General features: G+C 43.0%; 1 protein-coding gene across 1 annotated transcript in view; it reads right to left on the bottom strand.

Moving 5' to 3' along the window:
• Positions 1 to 712: 712 nt before the first annotated feature.
• LOC115102799 (coatomer subunit alpha-like) overlaps positions 713 to 22,379 on the bottom strand; it is a 30,385-nt gene continuing 8,718 nt past the window's right edge. Inside the window, exons 4-28 of the mRNA XM_065005603.1 lie at positions 21,164 to 21,244; positions 20,937 to 21,013; positions 20,719 to 20,828; positions 18,630 to 18,739; positions 14,619 to 14,718; positions 14,129 to 14,347; positions 13,743 to 13,891; positions 13,498 to 13,566; positions 5,959 to 6,034; positions 5,737 to 5,819; positions 5,374 to 5,599; positions 4,990 to 5,128; positions 4,723 to 4,885; positions 4,485 to 4,631; positions 4,204 to 4,393; positions 4,013 to 4,108; positions 3,665 to 3,877; positions 3,445 to 3,534; positions 2,820 to 2,926; positions 2,560 to 2,706; positions 2,146 to 2,469; positions 1,948 to 2,058; positions 1,661 to 1,822; positions 1,369 to 1,563; positions 713 to 1,193 (exon numbers count right to left, since the gene is read on the bottom strand). Coding sequence (XP_064861675.1) covers positions 1,134 to 1,193; positions 1,369 to 1,563; positions 1,661 to 1,822; positions 1,948 to 2,058; positions 2,146 to 2,469; positions 2,560 to 2,706; positions 2,820 to 2,926; positions 3,445 to 3,534; positions 3,665 to 3,877; positions 4,013 to 4,108; positions 4,204 to 4,393; positions 4,485 to 4,631; positions 4,723 to 4,885; positions 4,990 to 5,128; positions 5,374 to 5,599; positions 5,737 to 5,819; positions 5,959 to 6,034; positions 13,498 to 13,566; positions 13,743 to 13,891; positions 14,129 to 14,347; positions 14,619 to 14,718; positions 18,630 to 18,739; positions 20,719 to 20,828; positions 20,937 to 21,013; positions 21,164 to 21,244 — 3,444 coding nt within the window. The 3' untranslated portion in view covers positions 713 to 1,133. The remainder of the gene's footprint in view (positions 1,194 to 1,368; positions 1,564 to 1,660; positions 1,823 to 1,947; positions 2,059 to 2,145; positions 2,470 to 2,559; positions 2,707 to 2,819; positions 2,927 to 3,444; positions 3,535 to 3,664; positions 3,878 to 4,012; positions 4,109 to 4,203; positions 4,394 to 4,484; positions 4,632 to 4,722; positions 4,886 to 4,989; positions 5,129 to 5,373; positions 5,600 to 5,736; positions 5,820 to 5,958; positions 6,035 to 13,497; positions 13,567 to 13,742; positions 13,892 to 14,128; positions 14,348 to 14,618; positions 14,719 to 18,629; positions 18,740 to 20,718; positions 20,829 to 20,936; positions 21,014 to 21,163; positions 21,245 to 22,379) is intronic.

Raw genomic sequence — 22,379 nt, 5'->3', positions numbered from 1 at the left:
TTTGCATTGCTGATTCAACTTGTTAGCCAGGGTTCGTGAAGATAACCAAGAATTTACAACTTTCAGATGAGACTGAATTAAAGTGACGATTAAATATTGACTGCTACTGATGTAAAAGATGACTAGGTCTTTAAGAGTTTATTCGGAAGATAACAGCTCTATAAACATTTTGTGGTAACCTGACTTTCTAGTTAATTACATTTACTTGATTAGCTTAATCAGGTAATATTAATTACGGAGAAATTATTTTATAGAATAGCATGTCATATCACTTAATCCGGCATAGCCAAAGACACGGCAATGGTATTCCATTCGCTCTGTTCCAGCCATTATTATGAGCCGTCCTCCATTGTTTAAAAGGCATATCCAATCTCTGGTATGCATTCTCCTATTACCAGAAATACACATTGAAAACTCCCAAGATGGTTCCTCAAAATGATACAATGGCAATGATTTCTACATATGAATGATTCAACCTGTTCCTCTGGGGAAAAGGAAGAAATGATATTTAAATGTTGGGCCATTTGGTCTTAAAGACAACTTTTATTTGCACCACTTTGTCCCTTTCATGTTGTACTTGCGACATTAGCAGAACATGACTTTGATCCAGAGCTGTCAAAGCATTGTTTGGGGTGTCCATGTTTGAAAACCAGGACTTGAAACTTGTGAATGACACTTGTGAAATTACAGAATTGTGTACGCCACATATTAGTAAATTAGTTGTAGAGCTTTTATTTGATTTAACAAGTTACACAAAGCAGTGATGCTCATTTTGTATTATTCATTTTATGGGGCTTACAGGTCAGAAAGAGACGGACAGGTTTGTCTAGTAGGGTTCTAATAAAACAACAATTCTCAAACGTTGGAGCAGAGATGATATAACACTCACAAGTACAGCATCACAGGAAAGGTAAAGCAGGCAGTCAGTCAGAAACATAAAAAGGCTTAACATCAAAATAACATTTGCTCACCAATAAATTGTATGTCACCCTACCAACCCTTTTCTCTCATTAATGATGTTTTCTTCTATCTAATCCAAGAAAGAAACGGTGTGTATATAGAATAAAGTGTGGATGTGTTTCGCTGAATGGATCAATGTCGTTCTTCCCCATTCCTGGTCCTTTTCACGTCCTCTAACGAAACTGCAGAGGGCTGACACGCAGACCAATCACATCCTTTCCGATCTCAGTCACCTTGAAAACAAGAAGGTTAACGGTCAACGATACCACTGACAGGAGAGGACATCTAAAATATGTTTTAACACTCAGTTACAAAGCAATTAATACAACTTCATATCAAAGCGGGACACTTCTAAATAGAGGGGCATTCTGTACATGACAACACAGTAGGGCAGTTCTCTTGACTGACCTGTGTGACCCTGCAGACCTGGCCCTTGTAGGGGGGGCAATAGCAGGCCCCAGAGAGGGGACACTTCTCCACTGGGCGTCCACGGTACAGGGGCGTGTACGAGGCAGCGCACAGGTCAAATGGATTGTGGGGGTCGTAGTTCAGCTGGTGGGCATCGGTCAGCGTCTTCTCGCATGCTGCCAAGATCTTGCGTGTCTTTAATACAGAGACGGAGAAGGTAAGAGACAGTGAATATATAGAAATAATTTAATGTGTATAAAGGGACATAGCACACACACACACACTTTGTTACCTGCTGTGCCACCTCTGGTTTGGGTCCTAGTTCAAGCAGACGACGGGCAAAACTGGCAGCTGTCTTGAAGTTCTTCAGTTTAAAGAATAGATTTAGTGCTGTACGTAAGACAAGGACCATGTGGACTGGCTGGAGACTGCAGTGGGTGAAGTAAGCTGCCATCTGGGAAAAACAACACATACAATCTTTTTTTTTTAAAATCAATGGGTAGTGAGCTCCTCAATGAATAGGGAGATTGCGGACTAATTGTTCAGTTGGGAAGTAGGTAAGAAACACAATGACAATACCTCACACAGCCTCTTCTGCTGGTCCAATGTGTCTTTAGGCAACTTTTTCCTTTCCGTTTCCATGGTGAGGCCAACAATGTATTCTCTGCAGATTGTGATCAGCTGCTGAGCCTAAGAGAGACAGTGACCTCAATCAGGTTATCACCACTACCATCAGGCCCACACTTGATTAACCTTAGTCTAAACAAGTCTACGTACCTCTGCGATCTCCTGCTTGTTGTCAACCACCAGCAGTGGCACAGACAGCAGGATGGTGCGGAAGCGTTCAACGGCCTCCTCAAAGCGGCCGGCAGTGGTGAGCTGGTAGCACTGCTGCAGGCGGGCAATGAGATCTGAGAGACGAAGACCCACAGCGGGCAGCCCCTGCTTGGCCCCACAGTCTTTCCAGTTCCTCTGCGGGTTACCACGCAGGCAGGGCAGAGACGGCAGGCCCAGGTAGCATGTCCTCCCGCGGGATAGAGTCTGCATGAACAGCTGCTTATAGGGCCCGAACTGCACCACCCCAACCTGGTCATGGAGCAACTAAAAAGAGAAAGAAAGAGAGACTAGTATAAAGTATAAACCTGTATAAAAGGCCAGTGTGTGTGTGTGTGTGAGAGAGAGAGAGCTTACCCTCATGGCGGTCTCAAAGGAACCAGCCAGGACGTGGTCCACAGGGAGCTGGGAGTTGTTGCACCACAGCTGGGTGGGGCTCATGCCCTTGGTAGGAGGGACAAAGAAACCATCTTCAGCCCCTACTCCGGCACCAGCTGGCAACTCCTAGTGGGAGAGAGAAGAGGCAACATTCTCAGACTGACTAGTCATCAGTCATGCTATGAGTCCTGCTAAACCAAAGAGTGGAGATTTCTTGTTAAGGAAGAGAATCATCTCACCAGCTCTGGAGGCAGGTCCAGATCCTCCTCTACCTCCCAGCCTCCTCCCTCCTCCTTCGTGGCACCTCCTTCCTCCCCTAATCCATCCTGGGCATCCATGAAACCATCTGATGGAAAGAAAGAGATGTCAAATAGAAATCCAATATGGATGGTGTTAATAGATGGGAGGGGTTGAATGGAGCTTAATAGTGAAGACATCAAAACTATGAAATAACACATATGGAATCATGTAGTAACCAAAAAAGTGTCAAGGCAAGGGCGGCTTCTTTGAAGAATCTAAAATATAACTAAAATATTTTGATTTGTTTAACACTTTTTATTATTCTACAATGTAGAAAATAGTCAAAATAAAGAAAAACCCTTGAATTAGTAGGTGTGTCCAAACTTTTGACTGGTACTGTATATTTGCAAAAGAAATATGTGGGGGATTGGAAGTGATGCAGAAAATTACATTGACGGAAGCTACAATCTATCTGAAATTATAAAGCTGATCTATCCCCTAAAAAAAATATACAAATAAATAGAGAGAGGAGATAAATGAGAGAAACATAGAAAGAGATGGGGTAAGATAGTGGCAATCTAAAGTCTTGTCACCTCATTTAAGGATTTTTTGAGAGGGACTCACCCTCATCCAGCTGAAGCTCTGCGTCCTCTCCCCAGCCCTCTCCTCCTGGGGCATCAACATCCATGTCTGCAGCCATCTGACCAGCCTTCCCTGCAACACCCACAATAAAAAACAAATGAAACAACTCCCCACAACAAATATGCTGACACGACACAATACACTACCCCAGGCTAGTCCCAAATGGCTAACACAAAATGTGCTGTCCGTGCAGGGGACTCACCCTTGGCTGCAATGGCTCCCTCGAAGAAGCCCTTGGACACAGTGAGCAGGGGCCAGTTGGTATCCAGGGGGTTGATGGGAGGTGGCGGCTGCAGCAGCTGGGCATTGGGGTCCACCTCAGGGACAGTGTCCTTTTCTGGGTCAAAGGTCTCTTTCAGGGCTTCCGCTTCTTCGTCCATCCCGTGGGTGGCAGCAGTCAGATATGCCAGTGACTCTACAAATGGAAGACAGCCACAGAGTTAACAAGCAGTTTAGACCAAAAGCACCACAAACAAGAGTCCCATGTCAGAAACATTGAGGAAGTTGGAAAGAGAGAGTAAGAGGTGTGTGTTCATTTAAGAAGACTCACTCTGGCCACAGTTCTTCAGGATGCGGACTCTCTCGCTGACGTCCCCCAGATATAGAGCACCCTGGTAGTGTCCACTCATGTCCTTTCTGATCTCAGCTGCAACACAGTGATCAAACACTTGTCAGTCAAAAACTCTGACAAACACAAGCACTATTGGTCTGAAACAAAACACACTTCTCTATCTGTCTAACCTATCTTCATCATCTTGCGTAGCTTGGCCAGGTTGCCGGTGATGAGGTAGAGGAAGGTGAGCTTGTCGAAGTTCTTGGTCCTCTGGTAGCACATCTCCACGACCTGGTGGTGACCCTGCAGCAGCGCCGCCTCGCCCAGCCGCTCCCAGCAGCCCCTCTCATCCAGAGCCTTGGCAGCCTCCAACGCCACCTACAGGATCGGAGGGCAGATTACACCACACAGTGTTTCACACAGACGGTCTCTCAGAGATGTTGAATGAAACCTGGGGTCTCAAACCCACCTCAATGTTTCCACACTCCAAAGCCAGACTGAAGCGGGTCTTTTCATCCTTGACGAAGTGCAGGGCAACCTCCGGATAGCCTTTCTTCTGCAGGTAGGCGATGATGGACTGGCCAACCAGCTTGGCGTTACGCACCATGTGCAGCACCTGTAGGAGGTCAGGGGTCAAACAGAGTCAGTCAAAAAGTAACTCCAGAAAGGGAAAAGAGAGAAGGAGCATCAAATGACCTCCTCCTCACCTCCTCATATTTGCGGTTGACCAGGGCCAGTTTGAAGCGGTACTCCGTGGGGTCAATGTTCAGCACGCGGGGCCTGCACTCACGGTCAAGACAATAGACACTGTTGCCTCTGACCCGGGTTACGTAGATGGGCAGATCCAGAGTCCGGATGATACCATGATCACTACAGAAAGAGGAGTGGAGTGTGATTAGAAAAGTTGGATACTGCTCTCCTCTCTCAAACTAGTCACTAGAGCGTTGTCTTGTGCAGTAGTGGTGTGTCTTTACCCTGAGGTGAGGGCGTATTTGATGTGGTTGGAGGTGGTGTAGATGAAGACTCCACTCTCATCCCAGGCTCCACTCTTCACACGGATGTTCTCATGGATGCTGCACAGACTCTCCAGCTTCCTGTTGCAGATCATAATGGCTGCCGGGGCAAGCAGACAATTAGGTTTATTAACAGGTAAAGGAAGGCTAACATCTGGGGGTACTAGAAAGCGAGTGAACAGCTAGATAGGGTGTACATTTAGGATAGGTTGTTGACAACAGGTAGAGAGAGAGAGAGAATCTGTGAAAGGTTGGAAAAACAACTAGTAGGGAGAAAATCTTGGCAGCAAAACCCGAGATGAAAAGACTGATAAGATGTGTGTTTAGGGTGTGTTCAGTACATACCGTGTTTAGCCAGCAGGGCAACATGGCTGGTGTCGGCGCTCCAGACCACATACTTGACCTTGGCGATCTTCACGGTGGCCAGCGAGCGTTTCTGCTGCACGTCAAAGAGGGTGACTCCGTCTGCGTCGCGCAGCAGCAGGGAGCCCGTCCCGGCATAGAAGATCTCCTCGCAGCTAGGTACCTGTACCTTCTTCACAATCTCATTCTTCAGGTTCTTGATCAGCAGCTGGAGGGAGAGCAGGGTTCACCATCATTACTAGTCATCCTCTGACCTCTTAACTGTACTGTAACCATATTTAGAATAACTACAGCCATTGGTCCAGACAATACATGCTATTTAATCATGTGCACACACACACTTACCGAGTGCATGCGGTCCAGAACAGCGAACCGGTTCCTGGCGACCCAGACTGCAGTCAGACCAGAGGATCTTTTCCCCTCAGGAGCTGCAGGAGGGGGAGAAAGAATTAACATGGGTTTAGTGGGGTTATTAAATCATCTAAAAAGCAAGATATGAAATTGGAAATGCATTCACATTTCACAGATGCCATCTCGTTAAAAGAGAGAATAAGAGTGTAGTTTTACCATCTGGATTCTGAGAGTCGCTCTCTTTGGGGATGGAGTACAAGTCATAGGTGCTGTTCTCCAGGTTAGTTGCCCTCTGCAATAGAAGAGACACGTCAATACATTTTCAACAACTAAAGAAAGGGTCTAAATGATGAGTATGTACAGTACCTTCAGAAAGTATTCACACCCCTTGACTTTTTCCACATTATGTTGTGTTACAAAGTGGGATTAAATGGATTTAATTGTCTTTTTTTTGGTCAACAATTTACACAAAATAATGGCAAAATGGAAGAAACATTTGTTACAAATGTTATCATTTATGAAAAATAAATATTGTGATTAAGTATTCAACCCCTTGAGTCAATACAGCGATTACAGCTGTGAGTCTTTCTGGGTAGGTCTCTAAGAGCTTTCCATACCTGGATTGTGCAACATTTGCCATTTTTTCTTTACAAAATTCTTCAAGCTCTGTCAAATTGGTTGTTGATCATCGCTAGACAACCATTTACAGGTCTTCCCATAGATTTTTAAGCAGATTTAAGTCAAAACTGTAACTCGGCAACTGGTAAGCATCTCCAGTGTAGATTTGGCCTTGTGTTTTAGGTTATTGTCCTGCTGAAAGGTGAATTCATCTCTCAGTGTCTGGTAGAACGCAGCTTTTCATTTGTAATTTTTTAAATAAAATAATAATAATTTCATTGACATTATGGGGCATTGTGTGTAGGCCAGTGACTAAACTACATTTAATCCACTTTAAATTCAGGCTGTAACACAAATTGTGTAAAAGGTCAAGGGGTGTGAATACTTGAAGGCACTGTATGTGTAAGTACAGTCAGGTCCAAAATGATTGGCAACCTCGATAAAGATGAGCAAAAAAGACTATCAAATAAATAATACAATAGCGTGTGCGTGGCCAAAGGGCTCACCTGACCATAGCACCGGTTTCAAGCCAAGTGGAGTTTACATTTGTTGAATGTAGGGTTGGGTGAGGTCAACTTTTGTCCTATCATGATTATGTACCCATAAAACATTGTGCTATATGATAGTAAAGCCTAGGGCTGTGGCAGTCATGACATTTTGTCAGCCAGTGATTGTCAAGCAAATAACTGCCAGTCTCACAGAAATGGACCATTAACTAACAAAGACATGAAGCATCTACTGGCTTCCACGCATAGCCGACAAGTCATTGGTGCAGACCGTTGGAACATCTAGTATAGTTGATTTGAATCAAAAACGCAGAACATCTTTTTTTATAACAGACATACTGCTCTCCATTTTCACAACAACTTTGCCAATATGACTTGACCATGACAGCGCCCCACCTGTTTAGTTAAAATAATACAAAATAAAATCATTATTTGGTGTACCAGTTTGCATGTTATTTTGGCATTAATACAGGTCACATCAGTAAGGCAGCTCCAAAATGCAGGTGTTTCAGCCTAGCTCTGTGCTTTCTGTGGTGGGGCAGACAGCAGAAAATACGGAGCGTAGGGGTTGGTAATGTTCTCTAGTTGAGCCGTGATTGGCTCAGTGTTCTGTCACCCATAGGGACACTACGTCACTGCAAAATCTAAGAGTAGAGCTCAAAAACTCAAGGCCCTTGTGTGCTGCCATAGTTACATTAGAAGTGCCCATCCAAGAAGGCTCAAGGTCATTGGCCACAGACAAAATGACATGAAATCATATCTACAGTAGCTTTGATTAATGTTGATAGGATGTTGATATGATCAGTCCATACTTTCAAAATCTTAACTAGCAGTCATTATCATGAATCAAGTCGACAATCTACTGGTAAATCATTTTCCAGCCTTGTCATATCAAGAGAAATAATGAAGATAAAACGCATCGGTGCACATCGGCCATAAACATTACACAACAAGTTAGAAATCGCAAAATCAACAATGAGTGGTTTGGAAGGAATCAGTGGCTAACAAAGCACTGTAAAGCAATCACTAGCCTGCTGTTCAGTGGAGAGGGTGTGTGGTGCCAAGTCTGGGTTTAAATGTCTCTTTTCTCAAGCTTAAAAGGATAAACATTCAACATTGGCCATGCTGTCAATCCAGCATGACTTCTGCCGTACTCAAAACAACTGGAAACTCGTAACTGAGAAATCTGACTACAGTGCGTTCAAGACCACTGGGAACTCAGACTGGGAAAATAAGTTTTGAACGGTCCTCCAACTCGGAATTGCAAGTCGGAGCTTTCTAGAGCTCCGACCCGAAGATCACTGAAGTCATCATGATTCAACATTGTTTTTTTCAGAGATCCCAGTTGTCTTGAAAGCACCATAAATCCAGAGAATGCCAGACTTTGATGACAAAATTTGCCCACACAAGGACCGCCACGCCACCTTCCTGTTAAAGTGAATACAGCACAACAAGGGGAGTGCAAAAATGTCTTGTATGCTGCTGCATAAATTATGTAATATGCCAGGGAGATATGTATACGGTAGCTAAGAAAGTAATACTAAATGTATCTTGTGTAGTAAGCTGTTAACTGTTGGTGGTGCACATGTAGCCCATAGCCTGTTTTAGAGAAATGTCATCATTGAATATTGTAAGCGATTTCATTGTCTGCTTATATGCCCCCTTTATTTATCATGTGGTTCTGACTTGGGTGTACAGAGAGAATAATGTACATTTATAATAATGTACATTTCAAAAGTGCTGAACAAAGTTGCTGACTACGTCCGTCCTAGCTCGCTCAAATTGCGGATTGCCTCTTATCTGCTCATCGTCCCCTTATGCCAAAGTTTGTACATCTCAATTGTCAGTAGAACCCACATTTGTTTAAGCAAGCCAGCCATACCAGCATTTTTTATTTTTAAAGGCTGCCAGACAAGGCTCCGCTGACAGCCAGGTATAGCAGTGTAAAGGTGTTGGGACTCTGCTGTTGAGACAGCTTTAAGTAGGCCCCAACAGTTTGTGGGCACCGTTTGTTACCGTTATAGTGCAATTCATGTATTGTTTACTGTTGTGTTGTAGCATGCATATATATATTTTTTTATCTCACCAAGATTTACATGCAAAAAAATGTCACTGTTTGATTCCCAGAGTAGCCCTCTACATGTTCATCACCAGACTCTTCATCAAACATCTCTCTGACCACCTTCCCATGATCAAGCCATGAACTGTCCCTCTACATCCTTGGAGGATGCATACAGTCAAAGACTTGGCCTCTCTATTGGTTCACCTAACTATAGTTAGGCTACTCATGATGTATTGCTTGTTTGTTTGCTTTTGAAGCACCTTGATAGTTCAGAAAATCGCTATAGACATTTAATAAATTATTTCTTTGAAGCCTACATATATTAATATGGGCTATTCTTAGCCATTTCCTGAGTAGCTTATTGGAGATACAGTAGACATAATAAGGATAAAATTAATAATAAGTACATTAAAAACATTGTTTAGCTAATAGTCGGTTAATCAGGAGCTTGTGAGTGTCAGTTGGAGTATGTGTGTTTATGTGATGTTGGGCTGAAGCTACTGACCAAGCAAATCAAGCATTTATTGTGAAACTAGGATTCCTGGGAGTGCATTCTGATGAAGATCTTCAAAGGTAAGGGAATATTTATAATATGATTTCTGATGACGCCAACATGGCGGATCAATTTATTTATTTTCTGAGCGCTGTCTCAGATTGCATGGTTTGCTTTTTCCGTAAAGTTTTTTTTTAAATCTGACAGCGGTTAGATTAAGGAGAGGTATATCTATATTTCCATGTCTAACAATTGACTTCAACGACATTTATAATGAGTATTTCTGTAAAATGACATGGCTCTCTGCAATATCACCAGATGTTTTTGGAACTAGTGAACGTAACAAAACATACATTTATTGTGTAACATGATGTCCTATGAGTGTCATCTGATGAAGATCATCAAAAGGTTAGTGATTAATTTTATCTCGATTTGTGCTTTTTGTGAATCCTCTCATTGGCTGGAAAAATGGCTGAATTTAGCTGTGAGTTGTTAAGCACCACAAACGATTGGTGGTGACCTTCGCTGTAAAGCCTATTTGAAATCGGACACTGTGGTGGGATTAACAACAAGGTTACCTTTAAAACGGTATAAGATACATGTATGTTTGAGGAATTTTAATTATGAGATTTCTGTTGTTGTGAATTTGGCACCCTGCACTTTCACTGGCTGTTGTCATATCGATCCCGTTAACGGGATTGCAGGCCTAGGAATTAACATCTTGGTTCGTATGAAACCAGTTCAGCAAGAAGACAGGAATCTAGTTGTGCTGAGGAGAGGTTCTTGTGAATGCAGTCACTTCCGCAAGGAAGAGGCGAGAATGACCAGCTGGCGGGAAGTGGCTCCCTTGGAGAGGGGCTCACCTGAATAGCTACTCGACCTGTCTGTCTCAGCAGACGCAGTGTGATTGGATACATTGAGCTCATCAAAACGAGTATTAGAAATAGAATCCCAAGAACACATCAAAATAAACAAAGAAATTGTTCAATTGACCACAAAATCTAAATTCTGTAGTGGACATCTCAGTCTCCAGACTTTAACCCCATTGAAAACATGTGGTTTGAACTGAAGAGACCAGTCCATATGCCAGTGTTGTGATCGAGACCACCTAAAGCGAGACCGATTCAAGACCAAGACTGGAGCAAATCGAGTCCGAGTCAAGAACGGAGTTCAAAATGTCCAGTATTTTTGAGTTCATATTTAAGAAATGGATTCTTTAGACATTCAGAAGTGAAAAAAATGCATGCACAGAGAAAATAGAGCCACTAAAAATTATTACTAACCCAAACACAGTGGGGAACAATTGGCCTTCTACACCTTCAGAGAAGAGTTTAGGATTTATAGAATTATTTTTAAAATTATGTTCTGATTTAATCGCTTCAGTTAGTGTTGGAAAGGTTAACACTGAAGAGAGAAAAAGATCAAATGAGGATTTTTCTTTGCCGTCTCTGTGGAGATAAATCTAGCTAGCTAAGTCAGCCATTGGCTAGGCCATCAGGAGCTAGATAAAGGCATCTGCCATTCAACTGTATTAGGGCAACATTTTAGAGTGACAGTGATCTCAACCAATAACATTTTGACTTAAATGAGTGGGACAGTTATTTTTGTTGTTGTATTTTACCCCCTTTTCCCTCCCCAATTTCGATCTTGTCTCATCGCTGCAACTCTCCAACGGGCTTGGGAGGTGAAGGTCGAGTCATGCTTCAACCGAAACAAGACCCGCCAAACAGCGCTTCTTAACACCAGCCCGCTTAATCTGGAAGCCAACCGCACCAATGTGTCGGAGGAAACACCGTTCAACTGACGACAGAGGTCTGCCTGCAGACACTCAGCCCGCCACAAGGAGTCGCTAGAGCGCGATGAGCCAAGTAAAGCCCCCCCCTGCCAAACCCTCCCCTAACCCGGACGACGCTGGGCCAATTATGCTCCGCCTATGGGAATCCCAATCATGGCCGGTTGTGATACAGCCCGGGATCGAACCCGGGTCTATAGTTTTATTTATTTTATTTAACCAGGTAGGCTAGTTGAGAACAAGTTCTAATTTGCAACTGCGACCTGGCCAAGATAAAGCAAAGCCGTTCCTACACATACAACAACAGTTACACATGGAATAAACAAACATACAATCAATAATACAGTAGAAATCTATAAACAGCATGTGCAAATGAGGTACACTAGTGACACCTCAAGCGCTGCAATGCAGTACCTTAGACCGCTGCACCACTCAGGAGGCCCTGAGTGGGACCATTTGTATAAAAACATATTTAAAATTGAAGGCCAACAGGTCACTGCACAATAGCGAGTAGTTTTCCCATGGTCTAGCTAGTTAGCTTTTGTTTTCTGCTAGTTTGTAGCGGCTGCAGTAGGTGATCAAAGAGGATGTTGTTGCTAATTTGGTAGCTTCTCCCTTTTCAAGAATAACTTTAAACAAGAAGTTAAGTTTCAAATGATCATCTGGTGAGTGGAACTGGGTTTATTGCAGCGCATTTTGATGTTAGTCATCTCTTTGAAAATAGCTTGTGTGTGAAACATTGTTGCATTTAAAGTGGAACTGACAGCATTTTAGGCACATCTGTTCATATACACCCCCAGGAAGAATTAAACTTAGATATGGTCATTTTCAAGTTATGAATACTTACAATGTTTGGGAATTACGTATACTAATGCAGAGTAGGAAAGCGGTCGTGCGTTTTGACAATTAATAGACATGTAGTGGTGCATTACATTAATCATGCATTGAACTGCATCCATCTATCCTGCCAACAATGCCTTAGTGTACGTCATGGAACACGGAGTCAAATATAACCTATTTTTAAAACATCTTATAAAGTTGGTTTTGTAGCAGAAACAGAGAATTTGATATTTATATATTCAAATATTGACTGATATGATTGCAGATATGAAACAGACAAAGTAGTTCAAACGCTGTCAGTTCCACTGTAAACTTAAGGTCACCGGTTACTTTGCGTGAAATGTTTTTTTCAATGGGAAGTAATAGTTGTACATTTTGATTGGGAAATCCTTAATGGTTGTGTTTTTGTATTCTTATGACTGGGACCTACTGGCTTATTATGTCTGAGTTATGGACTGCTTATCCTTTAATATCATGTGTGACTGCTGTCTTTCCATTGGCTCTAATGCAGTGGCGTCTGTAGAAGTGGGTATACTCTAATTTTGCCAAAAAGTTCCCATACGGAAAGGCACCCGGTGTGAAATTTTTTTATTTTTTTTATAGATTGATCAGATTTCCACTCCCTAAAATAACACGGTTTCTAGAAATAAAAAGGTGATGTCTAAGTCCACCGCTTAAACCACCACATCAAGGCCCATCCATGTCTACGCCCCTGATGCAAACAGGCATAATGACAATTGTGCATCACAAATAGCCTACTAACCAACACTTCAGACTCAGCTTTTCCAATACCTGGTTTGCATACCAATTGCAGGCTTAGTTAGCGTGTACTGGTAGATATAAGTTGAAACGTCTTTCCAACTCTACCGGCTACCGATGTCATTCTTCTGTGAGCTGCTCCATGCTCCACACTCTTGCTGCCTGCAGATGATATTCCGCTGAAACTAGGTTTTGTGCGGAGCGCATGTGAATATATTTCACGTGCTTGGCGATTGTGTAGGCTACTTTGTGCATGATTTCTCTATTGTACTACATAATTGATAAGTTGTGGTCTCGAGACCGGTCTCAAGCACTACATACAACACTGCCGTAAGCACAGACGAAGGATATCAAGGATCTGGAAAGGTTCTGTATGGAGGAAAGGTCTAAGATCCCTCCCAATGTTGTCTCCAATCCCATAAAACATTTTCGAAAAAGGCTCAGTGCCGTTATCCTCGCAAAGGTGAGGTAATGAAAACTGGGTTACAAATAATAAAAATAATAAAGACAAAATCTCTCAATGGTCTTAGTATAAAATAGATATAATTTCCCAATTTTATAAGTACACAATATAGCTCAGCATTTGTATTATTTATTGTATAGTCTGCTCAGGGTGCCAATAATTTTGGACATGACTGTATAACCTATTATGTGTACGCAAGTTTGTTTTAAGAGCGAGACTCACAGTGCAGAGCAGGACAGCATTCTCTGCGGGGTTGTAAGACATGCTGAACACTGGGAACTTTGACCCACTAGTAGAAAAACAGAACAGTGGTTAGAAATCACATCATGAGAAAACCAGCTGACCTCTCACATTCTTTTAGAAAATCGCAAGCAGTCAGTCTCATCCTTCAGAATTCAGTTAAAGGACAATACAGACTTCGCAGTGTTATATGAGCATGCACACACACACACACACACACACACACTGCGGAGCTGCATGACGGCAGTGTCCTTGCTGCTGCTGAAGTCGAGCTGTCGCAGGAAGCGGTCCTTGACGTAGTAGAGCATGTTTCCGTACACAGCGTAGGCCGGACGCTCACGCTCCAGCTTAAAAACCAGCATACCACTGTCATGACCTGGAGGACAAACAGCCTGGTTACGCACTCCACCTCTAATTAACAAATGTCTTCAACAACACACTGTCACTGACAAACAGTGAAATGAAGTGCAACAATATTCAGTATGTGTGCCCATCTGCTTAGGAGGTGAGTCAAGAATACCACCATCTGCCTTACAATATAATATACTTTGAGCACAATAAAAAGCTCCATATCAATTTGATTAATTGTTATCATTATACGTTAGTCACTTACCGGCAGCAAATAGGTTGAGGTTGGGGTGAGCGCCCAGCACCCAGAAGCGGTCGTGGTCCCTGCGGAAGGTCTGGACGCCAGTCCTCTTGGACATGTCCCACACACGGATGCTCTTGTCCTCGGAGTTGGAAAGGATGAGCTCCTGGCGGGGGTGGAAGACAGCACAGGACACGTTGTTGTAGTGGCCCCTGCAGGTGTCCAGCTCCCATGCCTTGGACTCTGGAGAGGTAGGAGAAAGTAAGACAATCAAGTTATAAATAATTGTATGTGTGGGGTACAGAGATGAGGTAAGCATTCAAAAATCATGTAAAATACTATTATTGCACACAGAGTGGGGTAATGTGTGTAGGCCAGCGACACAAAAACTAAATTTAATACATTTTAAATTCAGGCTGTAACAACTAAATGTGAAAAAAGTCAAGGGGTGTGAATACTTTCTGAAAGCACTGTACATAGTAAGACTATACATCATCCAGTTAAACACACTCACCGTTCATCCTCCAGATCTTGACCTGCCGGTCGTCAGCCCCTGAGACGATGAGAGGCATGCTGGGATGGAAGGCGGCCCAGTTGACCCCACGGTCGTGACCCTTTAGAGAGAGGAAAACTCACATGGCTCATAGCTGGCCCTCAGACAGCTCAGAGCTAATCTTGGGCAGTACAAACTCCAGGACCTACTAATTAAATATGTATTAATTTCAGTGATCTGCTCAGCTCACACCGCTCTGCTTCTCCAAAGACGGGCATATAGGATACTATATTGAAAATTCGGATATATATTAAAATATATAGGGCATAGACCTGGGATGCCATATATACACTGCTCAAAAAAATAAAGGGAACACTTAAACAACACAATGTAACTCCAAGTCAATCAAACTTCTGTGAAATCAAACTGTTCACTTAGGAAGCAACACTGATTGACAATAAATTTCACATGCTGTTGTGCAAATGGAATAGACAACAGGTGGAAATTATAGGCAATTTAGCAAGACACCCCCAATAAAGGAGTGGTTCTGCAGGTGGTGACCACAGACCACTTCTCAGTTCCTATGCATCCTGGCTGATGTTTTGGTCACTTTTGAATGCTGGCTGTGCTTTCACTCTAGTGGTAGCATGAGACAGAGTCTACAACCCACACAAGTGGCTCAGGTAGTGCCGCTCATCCAGGATGGCACATCAATGCGAGCTGTGGCAAGAAGGTTTGCTGTGTCTGTCAGCGTAGCGTCCAGAGCATGGAGGCGCTACCAGGAGACAGGCCAGTACATCAGGAGACGTGAAGGAGGCCGTAGGAGGGCAACAACCCAGCAGCAGGACCGCTACCTTCGCATTTGTGCAAGTAGGAGCAGGAGGAGCACTGCCAGAGCCCTGCAAAACGACCTCCAGCAGGCCACAAATGTGCATGTGTCTGCTCAAACGGTCAGAAACAGACTCCATGAGGGTGGTATGAGGGCCCTACGTCCACAGGTGGGGGTTGTGCCTACAGCCCAACACCGTGCAGGACGTTTGGCATTTGCCAGAGAACACCAAGATTGGCAAATTCGCCACTGGCGCCCTCTGCTCTTCACAGATGAAAGCAGGTTCACACTGAGCACATGTGACAGAGTCTGGAGACGCAGTGGAGAACGTTCTGCTGCCTGCAACATCCTCCAGCATGACCGGTTTGGCGGTGGGTCAGTCATGGTGTGGGGTGGCATTTCTTTGGGGGGCCGCACAGCCCTCCATGTGCTCGCCAGAGGTAGCCTGACTGCCATTAGGTACCGAGATGAGATCCTCAGACCCCTTGTGAGACCATATGCTGGTGCGGTTGGCCCTGGGTTCCTCCTAATGCAAGACAATGCTAGACCTCATGTGGCTGGAGTGTTTCAGCAGTTCCTGCAAGAGGAAGGCATTGATGCTATGGACTGGCCCACCTGTTCCCCAGACCTGAATCCAATTCAGCACATCTGGGACATTATGTCTCGCTCCATCCACCAACGCCACGTTGCACCACAGACTGTCCAGGAGTTGGCGGATGCTTTAGTCCAGGTCTGGGAGGAGATCCCTCAGGAGACCATCCGCCACCTCATCAGGAGCATTGTAGGGAGGTCATACAGGCACGTGGAGGCCACACACACTACTGAGCCTCATTTTGACTTGTTTTAAGGACATTACATCAAAGTTGGATCAGCCTGTAGTGTGGTTTTCCACTTTAATTTTGAGTGTGACTCCAAATCCAGACCGCCATGGGTTGCTAAATTTGATTTCCATTGATAATTTGTGTGTGATTTTGTTGTCAGCACATTCAACTATGTAAATAAAAAAGTATTGAATAAGAATATTTCATTCAGATCTAGGATGTGTTATTTTAGTGTTCCCTTTATTTTTTTGAGCAGTATATATATATATATATATATATATATATATATATATATACACACACACATACGAGAGAGAGATCTAGATAGACACACTGAACAAAAATAAAACGCTATATGCAACAATTTCAATGATTTACAGTTCATATTTATTTTATTTAACTAGGCAAGTTAGTTCAGAACAAATACTTATTTTCAATGACGGCCTAGGAACAGTGGGTTAACTGCCTGTTCAGGGGCAGAACGACAGATTTGTACATTGTCAGCTTGGGGGTTTGAACTTGCAACCTTCCGGTTACTAGTCCAACGCTCTAACCACTAGGCTACCCTGCCGGCCTATAAGGAAATCAGTGAATTGAAATAAATTCATTAGGCCCTTAATTTATGGATTTCACAAGACTGGGCAGGGGCACAGACATGGGTGGGCCTGGGATTGCATAGACTTAACGTTCTTTTCTCCTTTGCCTGTTTAATCAGCATGATCATTACACAGATGAACCTTGTGCTGTGGACAATAAAAGGTCACTCTAAAATGTGCAATTTTGTCACATAACACAATGCCACAGATGTCTCAAGTTGAGGGAATGTGCAATTGTCATGCTGACTTTAGAAATGTCCAACAGAGCTGTTGCAAGATAATTTCATTTTCATTTCTCGACCATAAGCTGCCTCCGTCATTTTAGAGAATTTGGCATGACGTCCAAACGGCCTCACAACCGCAGACTGAGGAGTATTTCTGTCTGTATTGTAGCCCTTTTGTGGGGAAAATCTGATTCTGATTGGCTGAGTTGGCTCCCCAGTGGGTGGGCCTGGCTCCCAAGTGGTTATTAACAAGGACCTAAAAAAAATGTGCCATTTAAATTAAAAACCTTCATGTGCATATTTTCTGGGATCTTTTATTTCAGTTTATGAAATCTGGGACCAACACTTCACGTGGATTTATATTTTTATTCAGTGTGTGTGTGTGTAGCTTTGGCCTTGTGTTTAAGGTTATTGGCCTGATGAAAGGTGAATTCATCTCTCTGTGTCTGGTAGAAAGCAGACAACCAGGTTTTTCCTCTAGGATTTAGCCTGTGCTTAGCTCTATTCTGTTTCTTTTTTTATCCTGAAAAACTCCCCAGTCCTTAACAATTACGATTTGCTAGCTAACGTTAGGTAGCTAGCATTTGAGGGCTGACTGTTCTCATAAAAGTTTGTGTAATGCAAAAATGAATGAAGGATCCAGTTATGGTGGTAATTCATGTCCTGTCTGACTAGTGCAGTACTGCTTGTCCATGTGCTAGCTAACAGCAACAAGCCCAGATGAACTAGCTAAACTTGGTGTCAGCATCCAGCAGTGATCAGCTGGTGGTTACATAGTAACGGCATCACCAGCCCGAATTCTAATCGAGCTGGCAGCAATTGTGAAAATGGGCTGCGCTGGCCCAGCTTGAATTTGATCATTACATTCAAGCCAACGGAAAGAGGGCTAGTGAGTCCAAGCAACTTATTACGTGACTTGTTTCACTCCTGAAAAGGGGGGTTGAAATCTTATTGACTCAGGACAACTTAGCTTTTCATTAATTTGTTTTTTAAAAATCTACAAACATTATTCTACTTTGACATTAGGTGGTATTGTGTGTAGGCCAGTGACAAAAAAAATAAAAATGGAATCCATTTTAAATTCAGGCTGAACATGTGGAAAAAGTAAAGGGGTGTGAATACTTTAATTTTAAGGATGGTAAAAACGTTTTCAGTGTAAACGTAAAACCAGACACAAATTATGTAGAAAAGATAATGGAGCTATATATATATATATATATATATACATATATATATATTTTTTTAAATAAGACCATCTTTGAGACCTAACAATCAAAATGAAAACTACAGAAAGGGATTTTTTTTAAAGTCATGGCATGGAGCTCCCATTGATTTTATTATGTTTGAGTCACTTAGATTAAATAAGAACAAAGCATAAAACATGGCAAATGTGTAGAATTGCAAGAGATATGCTCTAAAACGGCAACATGTCTCTGTGGCCAAGAGGGCCTCTAAAACCACAACCACTACTACCACAGCCCCCACGCTAACTTTGTAACCACTGTTGAAAAATATCCTAGGGGAAACACTGACTTTACTTTCAACATACATCAATGACTCACCTCGAGCACGTGTTTGACGACGGCATCGGAAGCGCCGAACAAATCGACGCCAGAGATGCCTCGCACCTCAGTCTCCACGGCACTGGGAGAGAGGTTCTTCTTCCTCAGACCTGGAACCAACAAACATAGCACCACGCACAAGGGGAATCCATATTCACGTTACACAGGGGAACCCACATACAGGGGAGGGAGAAAGAGACGGATTGACACACGTTAATACACTCAGAGATACCATCAGTGAGAGGAAAGGCAGTGCATGATTTGAGAGCTCTAACACAAAAACGTAGCTGTTGGAACACACACACAGGCACTGAAAAGCAACAACACAACCTGTTTTCTCAGTGTGGTCCTAACTCGAGTCCAGGAACTACCATCTCTTTTTAACGGCACTTCAAAACAGCCATGATGGGGTTAATTAATCACCAACACACAAAGAGCATCCCAGTTCCCCGTCATTGGATCACAATTAAACAATCAAAAAAAGATGATGTCCAGGACTCGAGTCAGAACACACACTTAATATGGAGGGAACAGTTTGTGTCAGTGTCGCTAGCCCAGGGAAATCATGTGGTGAACAAATAAGCCAACAGGATCAGGAAGAGGATTCATGAAGGAGAACTGCACTAGGAACCCATGTTCAGGTGTTGATGTTTCCAGGGAGAGCATGGGGACAGGTGACACAGGTGTAAATGGGAAGGGATGGACTTGGCTGATGGGCTGGTGGTTGGGGTTGTAAAGAGGTGCTCTGATTGGGCGTTGAATGTCAGGAGGGGTGAGTAGTATTTTGGAGAGTCCATGCTTGGGTTAGACACTACTACAAACTAAACATCTTTCTGCTGCTTTGAGGTTTGAGTCATGCCAAGAGTTCATGCTTACTGACCAACAAACCTATCAATTACAAGTTAATGTAATCTCCAGCATTGATCAGGAAATGCAAAGATGATATTGAGAAAGTCTGAAAGAGGATGTTATGGCTACTTACAGTATTACTGACTGTGCCGTGGAGACATTGCGCACTGCACAGGTAGAGCATTATATCATGCATATATATGACTTATTAGTAAAGGGTAATAACAATTGGTAAGTTTGCGAGGTGATGCGTTATCATCAATGGGAGCAGTTAATAGTGAGTAGTAGCACGGCACTGATGCCTAGTTCACTTAGGGTATTTGAGAGGTGAAATGGTAACGGCCAACTGAGCCTGGAGACAGCGGTTGGCTATCATGTAATCTGGGACATTCATGCACACAGAATAGTGAGAATAAATACGGGAAATCCACACCTCCCAGCTGCACAGGATTGTGAGCTACAGTACATATCTACCTCAATAACCTTGCACATTTACTCAGTACTGGTACCCTGTGTATATAGCCAAGTTATTGTTACTCATTGTGCATTTATTCCTTGTGTTATTATTTATTCTATATTTTTCTTTATTGTTGGGAGGCACCCGTAACTAAGCATTTCACTGTTAGTCTACACTTTTTGTTCACAAAGCATGTGACAAATACAATTATATTTGGTTATGAGAAGTCACTGAAGCCATGCATGCCAACACTGATCTACCAAAGGAGGAACAGAATTATGTGGTGTGTGTGAGTTGAGAATGAGGTAGGAAACTTAGATACCTAAAATGGGTTAGTATATGAGAAGAGTAAAAGAATGATGGAAGGACAGTCAAACACAATCAGACGACAAATAGATATTTAAACATGCAGAAGCACAGAAACACCTCTCCCATATTCTCTCTCTCTCACCATCTAACAAAGTGTTACCTTAGCTCATTTTACTACCTTGCTCTACAATTCTTCTCACTGAAAGGTATTTAGTTCCGTTCATAGCTATGCTCTCATTATCCTCTTCCCCTATTCTAAAAACGATATCCTTTTCAATCTCTCTATTCACCTGTCCATCTCAACTAAGGAGAGAGGTGTTTCTGCTAAGAGCCCATAGCGATTCCTTTTCTACAAAGGTGGAGAGGAAGGGGTTCAGGACATGTCCTGTCCCTGGCTTCCTTTCCATACCACCCAGTCCCCTCCCCAAACCTCACCCCCACCCGCTACCCTGAGTCCCATCCCCACGATCTCACCAGAGATATCCCACACGCGCACAGTCTGGTCCAGGCTAGCCGACACCACCAGGTCCTCAGATGGGTGGAACTGAGCACACATCACATAGTGATTATGCCCTGTCAGGACACTGCAGAGGAGAAACACAAAAAAATGATATCATCATTTACAATTAGAAAAACAGACACATGCAAGCGTTTGAGTGAGGTGCCAACTCTTAGCTCAGGCACAGACTTACCACACGCATGTCCTGGACTGCCAGTTCCAGATGCGGATGGTCTGGTCATCTGAGGCACTCAGAATCCAGGGATAGTCCTGGAGAAAGGAAAGGGTTTCAGAACGCATTAGGGCTATATGTCATTCTATACCAGAACATGAAACTAAGGGATAAACATGACATTCAAAAGTGACAACAGAATGGATGTAGGCTAGCCACTTTGTATGTAAAAATGAGAAAGGACTCACATGATGGAAGAAGGTGGTGCGGATGTAGTCCAGGTGTCCAAGAAGAGTGAAGAGGCAACGCCGCAGCTTGTAGTTCCACACCTGGTAAAGGGAGATAAACAATTAATAGAGCAGTGACATCACAGTTTCCCAGTATGTTTTAGGATGTATTCTCTGCTAAAACAAATGAGGGAGAAGGTGAGGGTGTATGAATTAGGAGTGTAAATGTTTAAACGTTCAACAGAAATTGGGATCCTTAACGTTAAGAAAAATCCCTAATGGAAAACTGTTTTTTTCCCCCTCACAAAATGTAAATCACAGGTGCAGCTGGCTCGCTTGCTCTTTCTCTTCGCTAATGATGAGAGTGGGTGTTCCGTCTTCAGTCTGTTGTGTGTAGAATATCCTAGCCTGTTCATTGATGATAGGCCCTACTTTACTGAAGTTACGAGATATTGGAGGCCAAGAAATGGCTAAATACAGTATTTTAATGCGAGATACAACTTTTGATTGCCGATAGATAGGCCTAGTTTATGGTTCTGACTCTGTCTGCCTGGTGGCCGATCTGCCTATATTGTGCCCCCCCCCTCGCTCTCTGTCGGTTGCTAGGAAACATTTTTTTATTTCACCTTTATTTAACCAGGTAGGTAAGTTGAGAACAAGTTCTCATTTACAATTGCGACCTGGCTAAGATAAAGCAAAGCAGTTTGACACATACAACGACAGAGTTACACATGGAGTAAAACAAACATATAGTCAATAATACAGTATAAACAAGTCTATATACGATGTGAGCAAATGAGGTGAGATAAGGGAGGTAAAGGCAAAAAAAAAGCCCATGGTTGCAAAATAAATACAATATAGCAAGTAAAACACTGGAATGGTAGATTTGCAGTGGAAGAATGTGCAAAGTAGAAATAAAAATAATGGGGTGCAAAGGAGCAAAATAAATCAAAATAAATACAGTAGGGAAAGAGGTAGTTGTTTGGGCTAAATTATAGGTGGGCTATGTACAGGTGCAGTAATCTGTGAGCTGCTCTGACAGTTGGTGCTTAAAGCTAGTGAGGGAGATAAGTGTTTCCAGTTTCAGAGATTTTTGTAGTTCGTTCCAGTCATTGGCAGCAGAGAACTGGAAGGAGAGGCGGCCAAAGAAAGAATTGGTTTTGGGGGTGACCAGAGAGATATACCTGCTGGAGCGCGTGCTACAGGTGGGTGATGCTATGGTGACCTGCGAGCTGAG

The sequence above is a fragment of the Oncorhynchus nerka genome, linkage group LG20, assembly GCF_034236695.1.
Source record: "Oncorhynchus nerka isolate Pitt River linkage group LG20, Oner_Uvic_2.0, whole genome shotgun sequence".
NCBI classification, from domain to species: domain Eukaryota; kingdom Metazoa; phylum Chordata; class Actinopteri; order Salmoniformes; family Salmonidae; genus Oncorhynchus; species Oncorhynchus nerka.
The sequence above is the reverse complement of the archived record's forward strand: the minus strand, read 5'-3'. Positions and strand labels throughout refer to the sequence as shown.